This window comes from Aquarana catesbeiana, linkage group LG04, assembly GCF_042186555.1.
Source record: "Aquarana catesbeiana isolate 2022-GZ linkage group LG04, ASM4218655v1, whole genome shotgun sequence".
NCBI classification, from domain to species: Eukaryota; Metazoa; Chordata; class Amphibia; order Anura; family Ranidae; genus Aquarana; species Aquarana catesbeiana.
Window position 1 is genome coordinate 511,027,143 of NC_133327.1, and position 17,941 is coordinate 511,045,083.

Consider the following 17,941-nt stretch of genomic DNA (forward strand, 5'->3'; position numbering starts at 1 on the left):
GCATAGAGATATGATGACATTGTATATATATTTAACAGCTTCAGCTAACCCTGCACCATCAGTTTTATACTGATTATCTGTTGCTATGAGATTTAACAGTTGTGCCATATAACATATTGTGCACAGTATGCAATAGGCAGCTATGAAATAAAGTTTACCTGTCATTATTCAGCTCTGTGGGAGAGTCCAGGAACACAGAAATCTGTCTCTCCAGGTAAAAGTCCAATTTTTCATCTGGCTCTGGAGCACTAAAGATCCCTTGCATCAGTCGACTGAGTACAATAGCCTCATAATTGCCTTCAAAAAGCAACTGTAGTAAGGATGTGATATCTACGGGAAAAAAAGCATAGTCTGGAAAACCAAGCCATACAAATGACTCTGCAATCTAAAATCACTACAGATGATCAGGATCAAATCAACACAACAAAAAAAGAAAATAAACTTTGTTTATGCCTGGGTAATATGACACTGGCCAAATAAAAAGGTAACTCTGTACTTAAAAAGTTGCATAAAATATATATTAGTCTTAATATAAACATAAAAAAAGTAAAACATGCTTCTCCTTGTATAAGTTTTTTAATCCTATTGTTGCACAAATTTCCTCAAATTTTCAGGTAATGCTGTTCCCAGTTATGTATATTCTAAGTTTCACAGATGATTTGACTATAGCAAAAGACCATCCTGCTTAGGCAGTAGTAGATGAGCTTCAATACAAATGGTAGTATGTAAAAATGTGCTGCCATTTGTAATCCTTTTAACATACAGTACTGTGCAAACGTTTTAGGCAAGTGTAAAGAAGTGCTGTAAAATGTCACAAATCCTTCTGCCTCCTCATGTACTCCCAGACAGACTTCATGGATGTTGAGATCATGACTCTGTGGGGGGCAAACCATTACCCCAGGACTTTGTTTCTTTTTTACGCTAAAGAACAAGGAGTCCTGGAAGTGAAGTATCTGCTGAGAAACATAGGCAGATACTTATCAGGGAGGTATGTCATTGGCCCTAAATTTATTTTGCAACAGAACAACCCCATACATATAGCCAATGTCATTAGGAACTATATTCAGTGTAAAAGGAACAAGGAGTCCTGGAAGTAGTGGTTTGCCCCACAGAGCCCTGATCTCAACATCATCAAGTCTGTCTGGGATAACATGAAGAGAGAGAGAAAAATTTGAGGCAGCCTACTTCCACAAAAGATCTGTGGTTAGTTCTCGAAGATGTTTGGAACAAACTACCTGCCGAGTTCCTTCAAAAACTGTGTGAAAGTGTAACTAGAAGAATTGAAGGGTGGTCACACCAAATATTGACTTGATTTCAATTTCTCTTCTGTTCATTTACTTTCAATTGTGTTAAACGATAATAGTTTATTTCTATTTCTGAAAGCATTCTTAATTTAGAGCACCTTTCACATCTGCCTAAAACATTTACAAAGTGTGTATATATATATATATATATATATATATATACACACACACACACACATATATATACATATATATACACACACACACACACACCCTACAAAAGTGGTTACACCCCTCACATTTTTGTGAATATTTTATTATTTTCATGTAAAACTGAAAAAATTACACTTTGCTACAATGTAAAGTAATGAGTGTACAGCTTGTATAACAGTGTAAATTTGCTGTCCCCTCAAAATAACAACACACAGCCATTAATGTCTAAACCGCTGGCAACAAAAGTGAGTACACCCCTAAGTGAAAATGTCCAACTTGGGCCCAAAGTGTCAATATTTTGCGTGACCACCATTATTTTCCAGCACTGCCTTAACCCTCTTGGGCATGGAGTTCACCAGAGCTTCACAGGTTGCCACTGGAGTCCTCTTCACTCCTCCATGACGATATCAGGGAGCTGGTGGATGTTAGAGACCTTGCGCTTGTCCACCTTCCGTTTGAGGATGCCCCACAGATGTTCAATAGGGTTTAGGTCTTCAGCTTCTTCAGCAAGGCAGTGGTCATCTTGGAGGTGTGTTTGGGGTTGTTATGTAGGACTACTGCCCTGTGGCCCAGTCTCCGAAGGGAGGGGGCTCACGCTCTGCTTCAGTATGTCACAGTACATGTTGGTATTCATGTTTGCCTTAATGAACTGTAGCACCCCAGTGCCGGAAGCACTTATGCAGCCTCAGACCATGACATTCCCACCACCATGCTTGACTGTAGGCAAGACACACTTGTCTTTGTACTCCTCATCTGGTTGCCACCACACACACTTGACAACATCTGAACCAAATAAGTTTATCTTGGTCTCATCAGACCACAGTACTTGGTTCCAGTAATCCATGTCCTTAGTCTGCTTGTCTTCAGCAAAGTGTTTGCAGGCATTCTTGTGCATCATCTTCAGAAAAGGCTTCCTTCTGGGATGACAGCCATGCAGACCAATTTAATGCAGTATGCAGTGTATGGGCTGAGCACTGACAGGCTAACCCCCACCCCTTCAGCCTCTGCAGCAATTCTGGCAGCACTCATACGTCTATTTCCCAAACACAACCTCTGAATATGAAGCTGAGCACGTACACTGGACTTCTTTGGTGGACCATGGCGAGGCCACTGTATGGTCTTGGCCACTGTGCTGCAGCTCATATTCAGGGTCTTAGCAATCTTCTTATAGCCTAGGCCATCTTTATGTAGAGCGACAATTCTTTTTTTCAGATCCTTTACAGAGTTCTTTGCCATGAGGTGCCAGTGACCAGTATGAGAGAGTGAGAGAGATAACAAAAAATTTAACACACCTGCTCCCATTCACACCTAAGACCTTGTAACACTAATGAGTCACATGACACCGGGGAGGGAAAATGGCTAATTTGGCCCAATTTGGACATTTTCACTGTTGATGCCAGCTGTTTAGACATTAATGGCTGTGTGTTGAGTTATTTTGAGGGAACAGCAAATTTAAACTGTTATACAAGCTGTACACTTACTACTTTACGATGTGGCAAAGTGTCATTTCTTCAGTGAAAAGATATAATAAAATATTTACATAAATGTGAGGGGTGTACTCACTTTTGTGACATACTGTATATACACACACACTGTATACTAGGGGTGCAACGGATCAAAAAACGGTTCGGATCGTTCCTCGGACTAGGAGTCATGGTTCGGATCATTTTCGGATCAAGAAAAAAAAAATCTCCCCCACTGTAATATCCACAATCTCCCCCACTGTAATAATATATTAGCAGGGTATGGCAGAGTATTGCAGGGTATTGGCAGTTATATTGGCAGAGTATTGGCAGGGTATTGGCAGAGTAAGGCAGAGTATTGGCAGGGTATGGCAGAGTATTGGCAGGGTATGGCAGAGTATGGAAGAGTATTGTCAGGGCATTGCAGAGTATTGGCAGGGTATGGAAGAGTATTGTCAGGGCATTGCAGAGTATTGTCAGAGTATTGCAGAGTATTGGCAGGGCATTGCAGAGTATTATCAGGGCATTGCAGAGTATTGACAGGTTATGGAAGAGTATTGTCAGGGCATTGCAGAGTATTGGTAGGGCATGGAAGAGTATTGTCAGGGTATGGAAGAGTATTGTCAGGGCATTGCAGAGTAGTGGCAGGGTATGGCAGAGTATTGCAGGGCATTGCAGAGTATGACAGGGCATTGCAGAGTATTGGCAGGGCATTGCAGTGTATTGGCAGGGCATTGCAGAGTATTGGCAGGGCATTGCAGAGTATTGGCAGGGCATTGCAGAGTACATCCGAACTCTCCCCTCCACTGTACAGATCAGTACACAGAGGGGAGAGAGGAACCGGCGTCATGACATAACGCCGGTTTGTTACAAGTGATCGCTCCGTAATTTGACGGAGCAATCACGTGGTAAACGGCCGCCGGGTGTACCAAGATGGCGGCCGCTCCGGAGCTAGGCCGAAGCCACAGCCTTTCCTATGGCCGAGGCCACAGAGCGCTCCGCGGATCGCGGGTGCCCCGATCCGCGGAGGTTGATCCGTACGGATCACGGATCAATGACGATCCGTTGCACCCCTACTGTATACAATAAGTATTGGACCTCATTACATAACATTGATACTGCCTAAATATCTACACTCGCGGATTATTATTGTGGTTACTGTCAATGGACTTAGATACATATATCTTTCTGTTACAGTTGTCATGACATATATGGCTAATGGGGCACATCAAGGCACACATTCTTTTTCACCCCATTTCTTTTTCCATATTCGCCCTCCACCTGGCCTCCGGTTGGTTGCTGCGGGTCATGCTCCTTCAGCTCATGGTTGGAGCATTCTTTGTTGTCATCATTGGGGATCAGTCCTTGGGACCAATCGACCACAATGTAAGTATGGGGTCTCCTATACAGGCCCCCTGCTTCTTCTTATCAACTTCTGAGAAAGCGAGCAGAGCTTGTGAAACACGTCGAGTTTACAGATGTATATGCACACTTTGCATGTCCAGCATTGAACAGAACAGGTTTATGGTTGTAAGCTATATGCTTCATATTGTTTTAATGCTCATGCTCATTTATGATGATGTTTTTGCAATTTCAATAAATCCTGAGATTTACTCCATTCACTTGTTAAGACCTCTACGATCACCTAATTTAAGGTCCCATGGGCTAAGCTTGTTGTATTGTATACAATAAGTATTAAACACGTCACAATTTTTCTAGGTAAATAATGTCTAATAGTGCTATTGACATGAAAATTTTCACCACGTCAGTAACAACCCATGCAATCCATACATACAAAGAAACCAAAAACAAATAAGTTCAGAAATTATGTTATGTGTAATAAAAATGGAATGACACAGGGAAAAAGTATTGAACACGCTAACTGAAATGTATTTAATACTTCGTACAAAATCCTTTGTTGGCAAAGACGGCTTCAAGATGCCTCCTGTATGGAGAAACTAGTTGCATGCATTTCTCAGGTGTGATTTTGGCCCATTATTCCACATAGTCTTCAAATCTTGAAGGTTCCGTGGGCCTCTTCTATGAACTCTAATCTTTAGTTCTTTCCATAGATTTTCTATTGAAATCAAGTCTTGCGACTGGCTGGGCCATTTTAGCAGCTTTATTTTCTTTCTTTGAAACCAATTGAGTTTCCTTGGCTTTGTTTTTGGGATCATTGTCTTGCTGAAATGTCAGAGTGACCGTCGGGTTTTGGTAACCTTCCCGACTAAGACCCTTCTCCCCTAATCATTTAAGTTCATTTTTTTCCTCATTAAATGTACACAAAGCACCCCATATTGACAGAAAAACACAGAATTGTTGACATTTTTGCAGATTTATTAAAAAAGGAAAAATGGAATATCACATGGTCCTAAGTATTCAGACCCTTTGCTCAGTATTTAGTAGAAGCACCCTTTTGATCTAATACAGCCATGAGTGTTTTTGGGAAAGATGCAACAAGTTATTCACACCTGGATTTGGGGACCCTTTGCCACTCTCCAGAGATGCTCAATTGGGTTTAAGTCAGGGCTCTGGCTGGGCCATTCAAGAACAGTCACGGAGTTGTTGTGAAGCCACTCCGTCGTTATTTTAGCTGTGTGCTTAGGGTCATTGTCTTGTTGGAAGGTAACCCTTCAGCCCAGTCTGAGGTCCTGAGCACTCTGGAGAAGGTTTTCATCCAGGATATCCCTGTACTTGGCCGCATTCATCTTTCCCTCGATTGCAACCCGTCGTCCTGTCCCTGCAGCTGAAAAACACCCCCACAGCATAATGCTGCCACCACCATGCTTCACTGTTGGGACTGTATTGGACAGGTGATGAGCAGTGCCTGGTTTTCTCCACACATACCGCTTAGAATTAAGGCCAAAAAGTTCTATCTTGGTCTTATCAGACCAGAGAATCTTATTTCTCACCATCTTGGAGTCCAGGCTTTCAGGTGCTTGCACTGAAGAGAGGCTTCCGTTGGGCCACTCTGCCATAAAGCCCCGACTGGTGGAGGGCTGCAGTGATGGTTGACTTTCTACAACTTTCTCCCACCTCCCGACTGCATCTCTGGAGCTCAGCCACAGTGATCTTTGGGATCTTCTTTACCTCTCTCACAATGGCTCTTCTCCCCCGATAGCTCAGTTTGGCCGGACGGCCAGCTCTAGGAAGGGTTCTGGTCGTCCCAAACGTCTTCCATTTAAGGATTATGGAGGCCACTGTGCTCTTAGGAACCTTAAGTGCAGTAGAAATTTTTTTTGTAACTTTGGCCAGATCTGTGCCTTGCCACAATTCTGTCTCTGAGCTCTTCAGGCAGTTCCTTTGACCTCATGATTCTCATTTGCTCTGACATGCACTGTGAGCTGTAAGGTCTTATATAGACAGGTGTGTGGCTTTCCTAATCAAGTCCAATCAGTATAATCAAACACAGCTGGACTCAAATGAAGGTGTAGAATCATCTCAAGGATGATCAGAAGAAATGGACAGCACCTGAGTTAAATATATGAGTGTCACAGCAAAGGGTCTGAATACTTAGGTCCATGTGATATTTCAGTTTTTCTTTTTTAATAAATCTGCAAAAATTTCAACAATTCTGTGTTTTTCTGTCAATATGGGGTGCTGTGTGTACATTGAGGAAAAAAATGAACTTGCAATATAACAAAGAGTGAAATATATATATATATACATACACACACACACACACACACACATACATACATACATACAAATGTTTTGCCTTGCATTGCTAATATAAACTGAATGTTTTTTTTTTAACAGGTAAGGGTTCACATATACTTTAATCACTTGCCGACCACCGCACGCCGAATTATGTCAGCAGAATGACACAGGCAGGCAAAAGGGTGTACCAGTACGTACCTTTGAATTTGCCACCTAGCGGGCACGCGATTGCGGCAAGGAGAGGCAGAACGGGGTGATGGATGTAAACACGGTATTTCCCTGTTCTGCCTAGAAAAATGACAGGGATCTACTGCTCCTGGGAGCAGTGATCTTTGTCATGTTGTAGTGAGCCCTTCCCCCCTACAGTTAGAACACATCCAGGGAACACACTTAACCCCTTCATCGCCCCCTAGTGTTTATCGCCTTCCCTGCCAGTGTCATTTATACAGTAATCAGTGGCTATTTTTAGCTCTGATCGCTGTATAAATGTCAATGGTCCCTAAATAGTGTCAAAAGTGTCCGATCTGTTCGCCATAATGTTGCAGTCCTGATAAAAATCGCAGATCGCCACCATTACTAGTAAAAAACAAATTAATAATAAAAATGCCATAAATCTATCCCCTATTTTAACTTTTGCGTAAACCAATCAATATACACTTATTGCGATTATTTTTACCAAAAATATGTAGAAGAATACATATCGGTCTAAACTGTTGAAGAAATTTGTTTTTTTATATATTTTTTGGGGATATTATAGCAAAAAGTAAAAAAATAAATAAATAAAAAAATAAAATCGCTTTTTTTTTTTTTTTTTAAATTGTCAGTCTTCTTTTATTTATATCGCAAAAAAATAAAAGCCGTAGAGGTGATCAAATACCACTAAAAGAAAGCTCTATTTGTGGCGAAAAAAGGATGTCAATTTTGTTTAGGTACAACGTCGAACGTCTGCGCAATTGTCAGCTAAAGAGACGTGGTGCCAAATCGCAAAAAGTGCTCTGGGGCTGAAGTGGTTAAAGTTCACTCTGAGACTTAGTCACTTAGTACAATAAATTGAGCATATGAATCTCCCAGAACGCAAAGCTCCTAGAAAAAAAAACTGCAAGAGTTTAATAGTTCTAGAACAACACTTTCATGTTGTCTTTTAACCCTTTAATACCAAATTGGAGAGGATTCATTTTTTGATTTAAAATGCACTGAAGACATTCGCTCAGCATGACAGCTAAGGGACTAGTATTTTCAGGAGAAACCAACAATGACAGCTTCCATACTTCTTCAGTGCAGCTTTCCTTTAAAATCAGTGCTCTATACTGTATGAGGGTTTTTATTTTACTTTAATTTACAAATAAGCACAACATAAATCGCAGGTCCACCTATACCACTGTTCAACCCACCAACCCCCATCCTCTACCCATAAAAGAAATGATTGAATTAATACATCTTGCATCCCAAGGTCCAGCTGATCAGCAATTATTTTTTAGATATAAAGCAAGCTGCAAATTAGATAGATCTGGGTTGGATATTAAATCAATCTCCTTATCTCGAATATGTAGCTATATAACCATTATAAAAGAAAAACAGGGTAAGCACCAAGGTATATTTTCCCCTAAAATGTTGTGCAAAGAGACACATACATTTGCCAAGCTGTAATAAAGAAAATCATTATCCCTTAAAGTGTCACTAGGCTAACACAAGCATATTAATCAAATAGTGATGGTTATACAGACTTTCTCCAAAAGGATACTTTATAACAAGGACATGGTCTCCAGGGTCAGCTCCAAAAATATAACATTATTACAAATTCAAGAGCCCTGGAATAATGTGTAACCATAATTCACATATACCTGCTAACCAAGGCTTGAGCAGTGTGCCTTGAAAAATGGCACTATAAAGAGAAACGTCTTGGAGCCATTTAAAATAACGATGAAGAATAGATTTATCTGAAATGTGAGTGACTAAGGATCACCAGTTTTACTGCAACCACTTAGTAATAGGCTGTGCAGACTTCTCATATTGACATGTAAATATGATTTCTAAAGTAACATAACTCCTGGTAATTCACACTGTCATGACATTAATCAACAATTGATACCTAGCACCATACCCATTTGTGTATTTCTGCAACCGGTCTCTCATAAATATTCCCACACAGTTTGCTAAAGGTTGGCATTCATAAACATGGTTTGGGGAGTTATTGCAGGTTACAGCTTGACCCAATTCTGTCCATGAGGACATGGAAGATATTTAATTTCATATTGTGTATGTATTTGTTTTGAAACAGATGTTATGTTTAGGGAATTATTATATTGAGAAATGCTGCTTGATCAGAAGAATGATCAGGGGTGTACCAAATCTATGATACATTTAACATGGGCCATCATTGAGAAATTTACTGCAAAGGAAGCTCCATTATTTCTAACAGGATATCAGGGGCAATTCATCTAAAGCTGATTGTACATGTCACAATCTTGATATACAATTACATTTAGACCTATCAATATCTATGACTTTCTATGAAGGTCTTTCCTTAATGCATTCCTTGCATTAAGGTACAAAACCATATTTAGCTGCCCCTAAATACTTACCTGAGCCTGATCTCAATCCAGCACTGCTCTCTCTCACTCCTCACAGAACTCAGTGAGAGCAGCGGGAGCCTTTGGCATCTGCTGCTCTTAATTGAATCCTATGGGGAGGAAGTGGTGGGTTGAGCCGAGCCACACTGTGCATGTCAGCAGAAGCACACAGCCAGGTTCAGGGTCGAGCCTGCACATCTGCTGCTATAGCAAGCACTTGCAATGGGAGCAGACACAGAAGAGGAGGACCCAAAGATTGCTGGCTGGGACCCCTGAAGAGGAGATTTGGGGACACTCTGTGCAAAACCACTGCACAGAGCAGGTAAATATAACATGTTTATTATTAAAATAAATAAAAAAATTAAAAAAAACACACAAGCCTTTACAATCAGTTTAAGACGGAACCACTTTTTATTCACTTGTGTGGCGTGCCTTTTTTAGTTCTAAGGTTAAAAAGTTTCCTCCCAATGCTAGAGTCGCCTATTAAGGGTTTGTATATTGTGATCATATCCCTTCTTAAAGCGGAGTTTCGTGGAAAGAAAAAATAAATTAGATGTCAGCAGCTGAAAATACTGCAGCTGCTGACTTTTAAAATAAGGACACTTACCTGTCCCGGGGTCCAGCGATGTCGGCATCCGAGACCGAACCGTCCCTCGGTCCTCAGGTGCTGCCGCCGCCATTCTCACTGAGGGAATCAGGAAGTGAAGCGTTGCGGCTTTACTGCCCGGTTCCCTACTGCGCATGCGCGAGTCGCGCTGCGCGTCTATACTGGTCCCCGTTGTGTTGTGGGAACTGTGTATTTCCCGCAGCACAACGGGGGTGGGCGGGGAGTCTGCGGCTAGCTATACCCGGAAGTGGGTGCAGATACCTGTATTATACAGGTATCTGCACCCCCCTCCCCCCTGAAAGGTGCCAATTGTGACACCGGAGGTGGGGAGGAATTCGATGAGCGGAAGTTCCACTTTAGGGTGGAACTCCGCTTTAAGTGGCTTTCTCCAGGGACATACTAAACTGCATATTGGGATGATGGGATGATTGGATTATTGGCTGCAATACTGAGAACTCTCACTAGATGTCAGTGTACTATATACACATATATATGGTAATGACTCTGTTGTTTCTCAAAATATGTTATTCTTTCCTGCAGTGCTTGATACAATGTTGCAAGAAGCAGTTGCTAATGTTTAACTCTACACTTGCTGATATATATGCAGCTTTACAACAGGATACAGAAGCAATGTAAAAATTACATTTGACCTGTTTTTGATGGGAATATGGGTAGAATTATTATTTCTCATGGGGATTATTGGAGGAATATCATGTTAACACCCGACAATGAACATATTTAACCCATTACTAATAATAATATGCATATACTTTTTCTACATGGGGATTATGGGTGAAATATTGTAGACATACAGACATAGACATACATAGGAATATATTAAACCTATATCTGATATAAATATGTATATAATTATTTTTCTGCATGGGGATTATGGGTGGAAAATTGTTTATAAATATACATAGCAACATATTAAACCTATTTCTCATATGAAAATGCATATAATTATTTTTCTACACGGGGATTATTGGTGGAATATTGTTTATAAATATACATAGCAACATATTTAACCCATTTCTGTTGAGAATATGCATATAATTATTTTTCTACATGGGGATTATGGGTGGAATATGGTTTATAAATATACATAGCAACATATTTAACCCATTTATGATATGAATATGCATGTAATTATTTTTCTACATGGGGATTATTGGTGGAATATTGTTTATAAATATACATAGCAACATATTTAACCCATTTCTGATGAGAATATGCATATATTTAGTTTTCTACATGGGGATTATGGCTGGAATATCTTAGCTAAACATCCTATGTAATACATTTGACCTGTTTCTCATAGGAATATGGGTAAAGTTATTGTTTTTTTAGGTTGATTATGACTGGAATATCATTTACAATAACAATTAACATATTTAACCTATTTATGAGATGAATAGCCATATAATTATTTTTCTTCATGGGTGAAATGCCATGGTTAAACATGCCTAGGAACAGGGATGAGCTTCGAGTTCGAGTCAAAACATGAGTTTGACTAGAACATCGGCTGTTCGATAGTTCGCCAAATATCGAACATTATGGGGCGTTCACGCCAAATTCGAGCGGCGCGTCACGCCCCATAATGCACTGAGTCATCGCAATGCATTGCTCGCTGATGATTGGCCAAACATGCACTATGACTCGCATGCTTTGGCCAATCACAGCGCCGTCAGCAAAGAGCCATAATTGGCCAAAGGCAGGATGCCTTTGACCAATTATGGCTCAGGGGGTTAAGTCCATGCCTCACACTATATAAGGCCGCCTGCACATCGGCCTTGTGTAGTGTGTTGCTGGCGGAGAGAGAGATAGAGATAGAGTTTAATTTCATTTACTTTGAGTAGGCAGTTTATTCAGTTAGCTAGATCTCACTGCAGACTGTTCCTGCTGTACTGTTTCTAATATACTTCAGGCAGGCAGTTGATTCAGTTAGCTGCAGTGTATTTAATATATATATACAGTAAAACCTTGGTTTGAGACTAACTTGGTTTGAGAGCGTTTTGCAAGACAAGCAAAATGTTTTAATAAATTTTGTCTTGATATACAAGCGATGTCTTGATATAAGAGTAGTGTCATGTCACAGCTGAGTATAAAAAAGAAGAGACTCTAAGTGTAGCAATATGGTTACATTTAATGAAAGTACAACATTTAGCAACTCATTGCTACACTTAGAGGTGCCTCTCTTCTCTTTCATATCCCGTAAAAAAATGCTTTGATATACAAGTGCTTTGGATTACAAGCATGTTTCTGGAACGAATTATGCTCGCAAACCAAGGTTTTACTGTATATATACTTGATTTGTTGTAGCCGTATGTATCACGGAAAAAAGTATCACGGACAGTACTCAATTTTCACTGTATATATATTAATATATATAGATATAGATCTATATATATATATATATATATATATATATATATATATATATATATATATATATATATAGATCTATATATATATATATATATAATTATCTATATATATCTATATAGATATATATCCATCCACTGTATACAGTTTAGCTAGATCTCACTGCAGACCGTTCCTGCTGTACTGTTTCTAATATACTTCATACAGGCAGTTGATTCAGTTAGCTGCAGTGTATTTAATATATATATACAGTAAAACCTTGGTTTGAGACTAACTTGGTTTGAGAGCGTTTTGCAAGACAAGCAAAATGTTTTAATAAATTTTGTCTTGATATACAAGCGATGTCTTGATATAAGAGTAGTGTCATGTCACAGCTGAGTATAAAAAAGAAGAGACTCTAAGTGTAGCAATATGGTTACATTTAATGAAAGTACAACATTTAGCAACTCATTGCTACACTTAGAGGTGCCTCTCTTCTCTTTCATATCCCGTAAAAAAATGCTTTGATATACAAGTGCTTTGGATTACAAGCATGTTTCTGGAACGAATTAGTGTATTTAGTGTGTGTGTGTGTGTGTGTATATATATATATATATATATATATATATATATATATATATACATATACACACACACTGTATCCAGTTTAGCTAGATCTCACTGAAGACCGTTCTTGATGTACGTATTACACTTTCAGGCAGGCAGGCAAATGATTCAGTGATCTGCAGTGCATAAAATATATATAGTGTCTCCTACATATATATATATCCACTGCATTCCAGTCTAGCCAAGCCTATATCCCATGCAGTTCGTTGTCAACAGTATTTAAAAGACCCACACCAAAGAACAAGGCGGACCTCTCCTTGCTCCTCATCAGCTGGGATCTCCAACCCCACTACACCTTCAGTCCTCTCAGAGACCTGCACTGAGAGGAATGAAGGTGTAGAATTAGGTGTCCCAAGCACTTGTGGGCTGTAAACCTAATTTTGATTGTAGCAGGCAAATTTCCCTACCCCAGTTGCTAAACTGTCAAAAGAAATTCGGTCCCAGCCATCCACATGCTCAGAGACTGAATGCTAGTTTGGCTAAATTGCCAGTACTCCAACTGCTGCCTTTTCAGCTGGTAGACTCTGCCCCTTTCGAGAATTTGTGGAATGTGCGGTACCTCAGTGGCGGCTTCCCAAATGCCATTTCTTTTTTCGTAAGGCCATTCCGGCTCTCTACCGGCATGTGGAAGGCAATGTCTTGGCCTCGTTGGACAGGGCACTCAGCGGTAAGATGCATCTTACCGCTGACTCATGGTCCAGCAGGCATGGACATGGACGTTACCTTTCTTTCATGGCGCACTGGGTAACCCTGCTTGCAGCTGGGAAGGATGCAGGACAGGGTGCATTAATGATGGAGCTTGTTCCACCACCATGCCTCCAAAATGCTGGTAGTGGTGATTCTGCCACACCTCTCTCCTCCACCCCCTCCTCTTCTTCTTCCTCTATCGCCTCTTCCTGTGCAGATTTGACCTCGGAACCAGTGGTACTAAGTAGGCGTTCTAGGGGCTACGCAAGCACTCAGGCAAAAAGATGCCACGCGGTGCTTGAGTTGGTCTGCTTAGGACAGGAACCACACTGGGGCAGAGATTCTGGCAGCTCTGCAAGGGAAGGTTCAGAGGTGGTTGACGCCACGACAGCCTCAGGCAGGAATGGTGGTTTGCAACAATGGCACTAGGACTGCAACTAACGATTATTTTCATAATCGATTAGTTGGTCGATTATTGTTTCGATTAATCGATTAATAACCTTAAAAAGGAGTGTGTATAATTTAGTTAATTTGTAAAGTTTTAAAAAAGGCAATTTATTCTTAAATAGCTCTATGCAGTGGTAAATAAAAATAGCCAACTATATGGTTAGGGAGCAAAATATCTAATCCACTCTGAGAGTGGAAAAGTGTAACAAATACATTTACATAAACATTAAAAAAAAATAAATTAGAGCATCCCCTCCCCCCATGCTTAAGCACAAATGTGCATGAGCATAGAAGTCTGGCATGCATACAGTGGGGATGGAAAGTATTCAGACCACCTTAAATTGTTCACTTTTTGTTATATTGCAGCCATTTGCTAAAATCAATTAAGTTCATTTTTTTTCCTCATTAATGTACACACAGCACCCCATATTGACAGAAAAACACAGAATTGTTGACATTTTTTTATTAAAAAAGAAAAACTGAAATATCACATGGTCCTAAGTATTCAGACCCTTTGCTGTGACACTCATATATTTAACTCAGGTGCTGCCCATTTCTTCTGATCATCCTTGAGATGGTTCTACACCTTCATTTGAGTCCAGCTGTGTTTGATTATACTGATTGGACTTGATTAGGAAAGCCACACACCTGTCTATATAAGACCTTACAGCTCACAGTGCATGTCAGAGCAAATGAGAATCATGAGGTCAAAGGAACTGCCTGAAGAGCTCAGAGAAAAAATTGTGGCAAGGCACAGATCTGGCCAAGGTTACAAAAAAATTTCTGCTGCACTTAAGGTTCCTAAGAGCACAGTGGCCTCCATAATCCTTAAATGGAAGACGTTTGGGACGACCAGAACCCTTCCTAGAGCTGGCCGTCCGGCCAAACTGAGCTATCGGGGGAGAAGAGCCTTGGTGAGAGAGGTAAAGAAGAATCCAAAGATCACTGTGGCTGAGCTCCAGAGATGCAGTCGGGAGATGGGAGAAAGTTGTAGAAAGTCAACCATCACTGCAGCCCTCCACCAGTCAGGGCTTTATGGCAGAGTGGCCCTACGGAAGCCTCTCCTCAGTGCAAGACACATGAAAGCCCGCATGGAGTTTGCTAAAAAACACCTGAAGGACTCCAAGATGGTGAGAAATAAGATTCTTTGGTCTGATGAGACCAAGATAGAACTTTTTGGCCTTAATTCTAAGCGGTATGTGTGGAGAAAACCAGGCACTGCTCATCACCTGTCCAATAGAGTCCCAACAGTGAACCATGGTGGTGGCATCATGCTGTGGGGGTGTTTTTCAGCTGCATGGACAGGACGACTGGTTGCAATCGAGGGAAAGATGAATGCGGCCAAGTACAGGGATATCCTGGACGAAAACCTTCTCCAGAGTGCTCAGGACTTCAGACTGGGCCGAAGGTTTACCTTCCAACAAGACAATGACCCTAAGCACACAGCTAAAATAAGGAGTGGCTTCACAACAACTCCGTGACTGTTCTTGAATGGCCCATCCAGAGCCCTGACTTAAACCCAATTGAGCATCTCTGGAGAGACCTAAAAATGGCTGTCCACCAACATTTACCATCCAATCTGACATCCAACTGGAGAGGATCTGCAAGGAGGAATGACAGAGGATCCCCAAATCCAGGTGTGAAAAACTTGTTGCATCTTTCCCAAAAAGACTCATGGCTGTATTAGATCAAAAGTGTGCTTCTACTAAATACTGAGCAAAGGGACTGAATACTTAGGACCATGTGATATTTCAGTTTTTCTTTTTTAATAAATCTGCAAAAATGTCAACAATTCTGTGTTTTTCTGTCAATATGGGGTGCTCTGTGTACATTAATGAGGAAAAAAAAATAACAAATGATTTTAGCAAATGGCTGCAATATAACAAAGAGTGAAAAATGTAAGGGGGTCTGAATACTTTCTGTACCCACTGTATATAAACGGTGATTGCACACAACAGCAAAAGGCTGCATTAGCTAGCATAAGGCATTCAAAGATGTAGCGTATAGCCTCCCACTGCAATGATTGGCTGTACACTAGTATATGCAAACTCGTGCATGTATGTACAACCTTAGATGCAGACTGTATGTCAGTGTACAGTTATTCGTTGCAATGGGAGGCTGTATGCTGCACCATTGATTCCCTTAGCCCCTTCGCAAATCTAAATGCCTAATCACAGTTTTGAAACATTGACGTGTTAGTAAAACCGTACAGATCACAACTACTTTGTGCATCCAGGTGAATTATACCTTGTTTTTTTCCAGGACAAATTGAGCTTTCTTTTGGTGGTAAATGATAATGGAATTCTCCTGATTTGTGTTTTTTTTATTATCAAAGGAAAACTGTCCCAAAATATTTCTTGCTACTACCATAACCTTCCACCAAAGAACCCCCCAAATGAAATTCTCCTGCTCCTGACGATCGCAGCAATAACACATATGTGCACGTTAGCTGTTTGCACCCGTAGTACAGCCGAAAAACAATCATGCCCATTTTGCTTTTTTTTTATCCCACCTAAAACACACGGACAATAAAAATAAATAAAATAAAATAATAATAATGTAAAAATAAATAAAATAATAATCCTGTATATATTATATATTATATATATATATATATATATATATATATATATATATATATATATATAGTTTGTGGGTTCTAAGTAATTTTCTAGCAAAAAATAATGATTTTAACGCGTCAGAAAAAGGTTTAGTCTTTAAGTGGTTAAACTGACCTCATTTACAGACCAAAGCTCATTCCTTTGATTGAAAGAACAAAAAACATTACAATGTTTATAGTTAGCTCAGCGGCTGAGGAATGTTGTGAAACTTGTCAGACTGCCTGTTTTTTTATTTTAATTTTTTTGACAGCTCTGGGCCTGAGCAGAGAACTCTGCATAGAATCGAGAAAATGCTTTGTTAAGATTGCGAGGGGAAAGAATCTCAATTCAGAATGATTAATCATGCAGCTCTACTGGATTGAATTTCAAAATTTTGTTACTATGGGTGTTCTGTGGTGTAGGGTCATATATATTTATCTGTCTTTTGGTGCTCCAGAACACATACAAATAGGCTATTCAAATACTATATACAGTGCCTTGAAATAGTATTCATACCCCTTGAAATTTTGCACATTTTGTCATGTTACAACCAAAAACATAAATATATTTTATTGTGAGTTTATGTGATAGACCAACGCAAAGTGGCACATAATTGTGAAGTGGGAGGAAAATGATAAATGGTTTACAATATTTTTTACAAATATCTGAAATTTGTGGCGTACATTTGTATTCAGCCCTCTTTACTCGGATACCCCTAACTAAAATCTAGTGCAACCAATTGCATTCAGAAGTCACCTAATTACGGTAGTTAATAGAGTCCACCTGTGTGCAATTTAATCTCCATATAAATACAGCTGTTCTGTGAAGCCTTCAGAGGTTTGTTAGAGAACCTTAGTGAACAAACTGCATCATGAAGGCCAAGGAACACACCAAACAGGAGGTTTAAAGCAGGATTAGTGTATATAAATGTGCCGCGCTACTCCTAACCAACAATCAATACAACCTATGCTGTAAAGTAATCTGGATGATATGTGTATAATAAAACAGTGAATTACAAAGTAATCCAATCATAATATAAAGTGCTCGTAAAATAATAATCCAATCATAATATAAAGTGCTCGTTTTCCGTGAATCACACACAGTCCATAATGATATAAATATAATCAACACTGTCCATATAAAGTGATAAGGTGTCTTCATGCAATGTGCACTCCTCCCCCTTCAGTTGTACCCTCACCTTAAGGGCTTAGAAAATAAGCCAAAAGATGTTTTCAGCAGATATCCTGGACCATCCTTCTATCTCCTATAAGTATACTGGCTGCTGTGTGCTGGTACTCCTCCCTGGTCACCTCCTGCTCCTGATAATAGCCCAGCTTTAAGAGGATACCAGTTTTCTCCTGTTCACTTCCAATAAGCCTCCTCGCATATGCCACATAGGAAGAATAATAGAGGCATACAATAGTGTGATACCGTCTAAGAAATGTTTAATCTTAAAAAA

The 17,941-nt window shown here is 39.9% G+C and overlaps 1 protein-coding gene across 1 annotated transcript in view; it reads right to left on the reverse strand.

The window, feature by feature from the left end:
* TTC27 (tetratricopeptide repeat domain 27) overlaps nucleotides 1-17,941 on the reverse strand; it is a 795,933-nt gene that overhangs the window by 729,045 nt on the left and 48,947 nt on the right. The window contains exon 3 of the mRNA XM_073627729.1: nucleotides 159-330. Within this exon, the coding sequence (XP_073483830.1) occupies nucleotides 159-330 (172 nt within the window). The remainder of the gene's footprint in view (nucleotides 1-158; nucleotides 331-17,941) is intronic.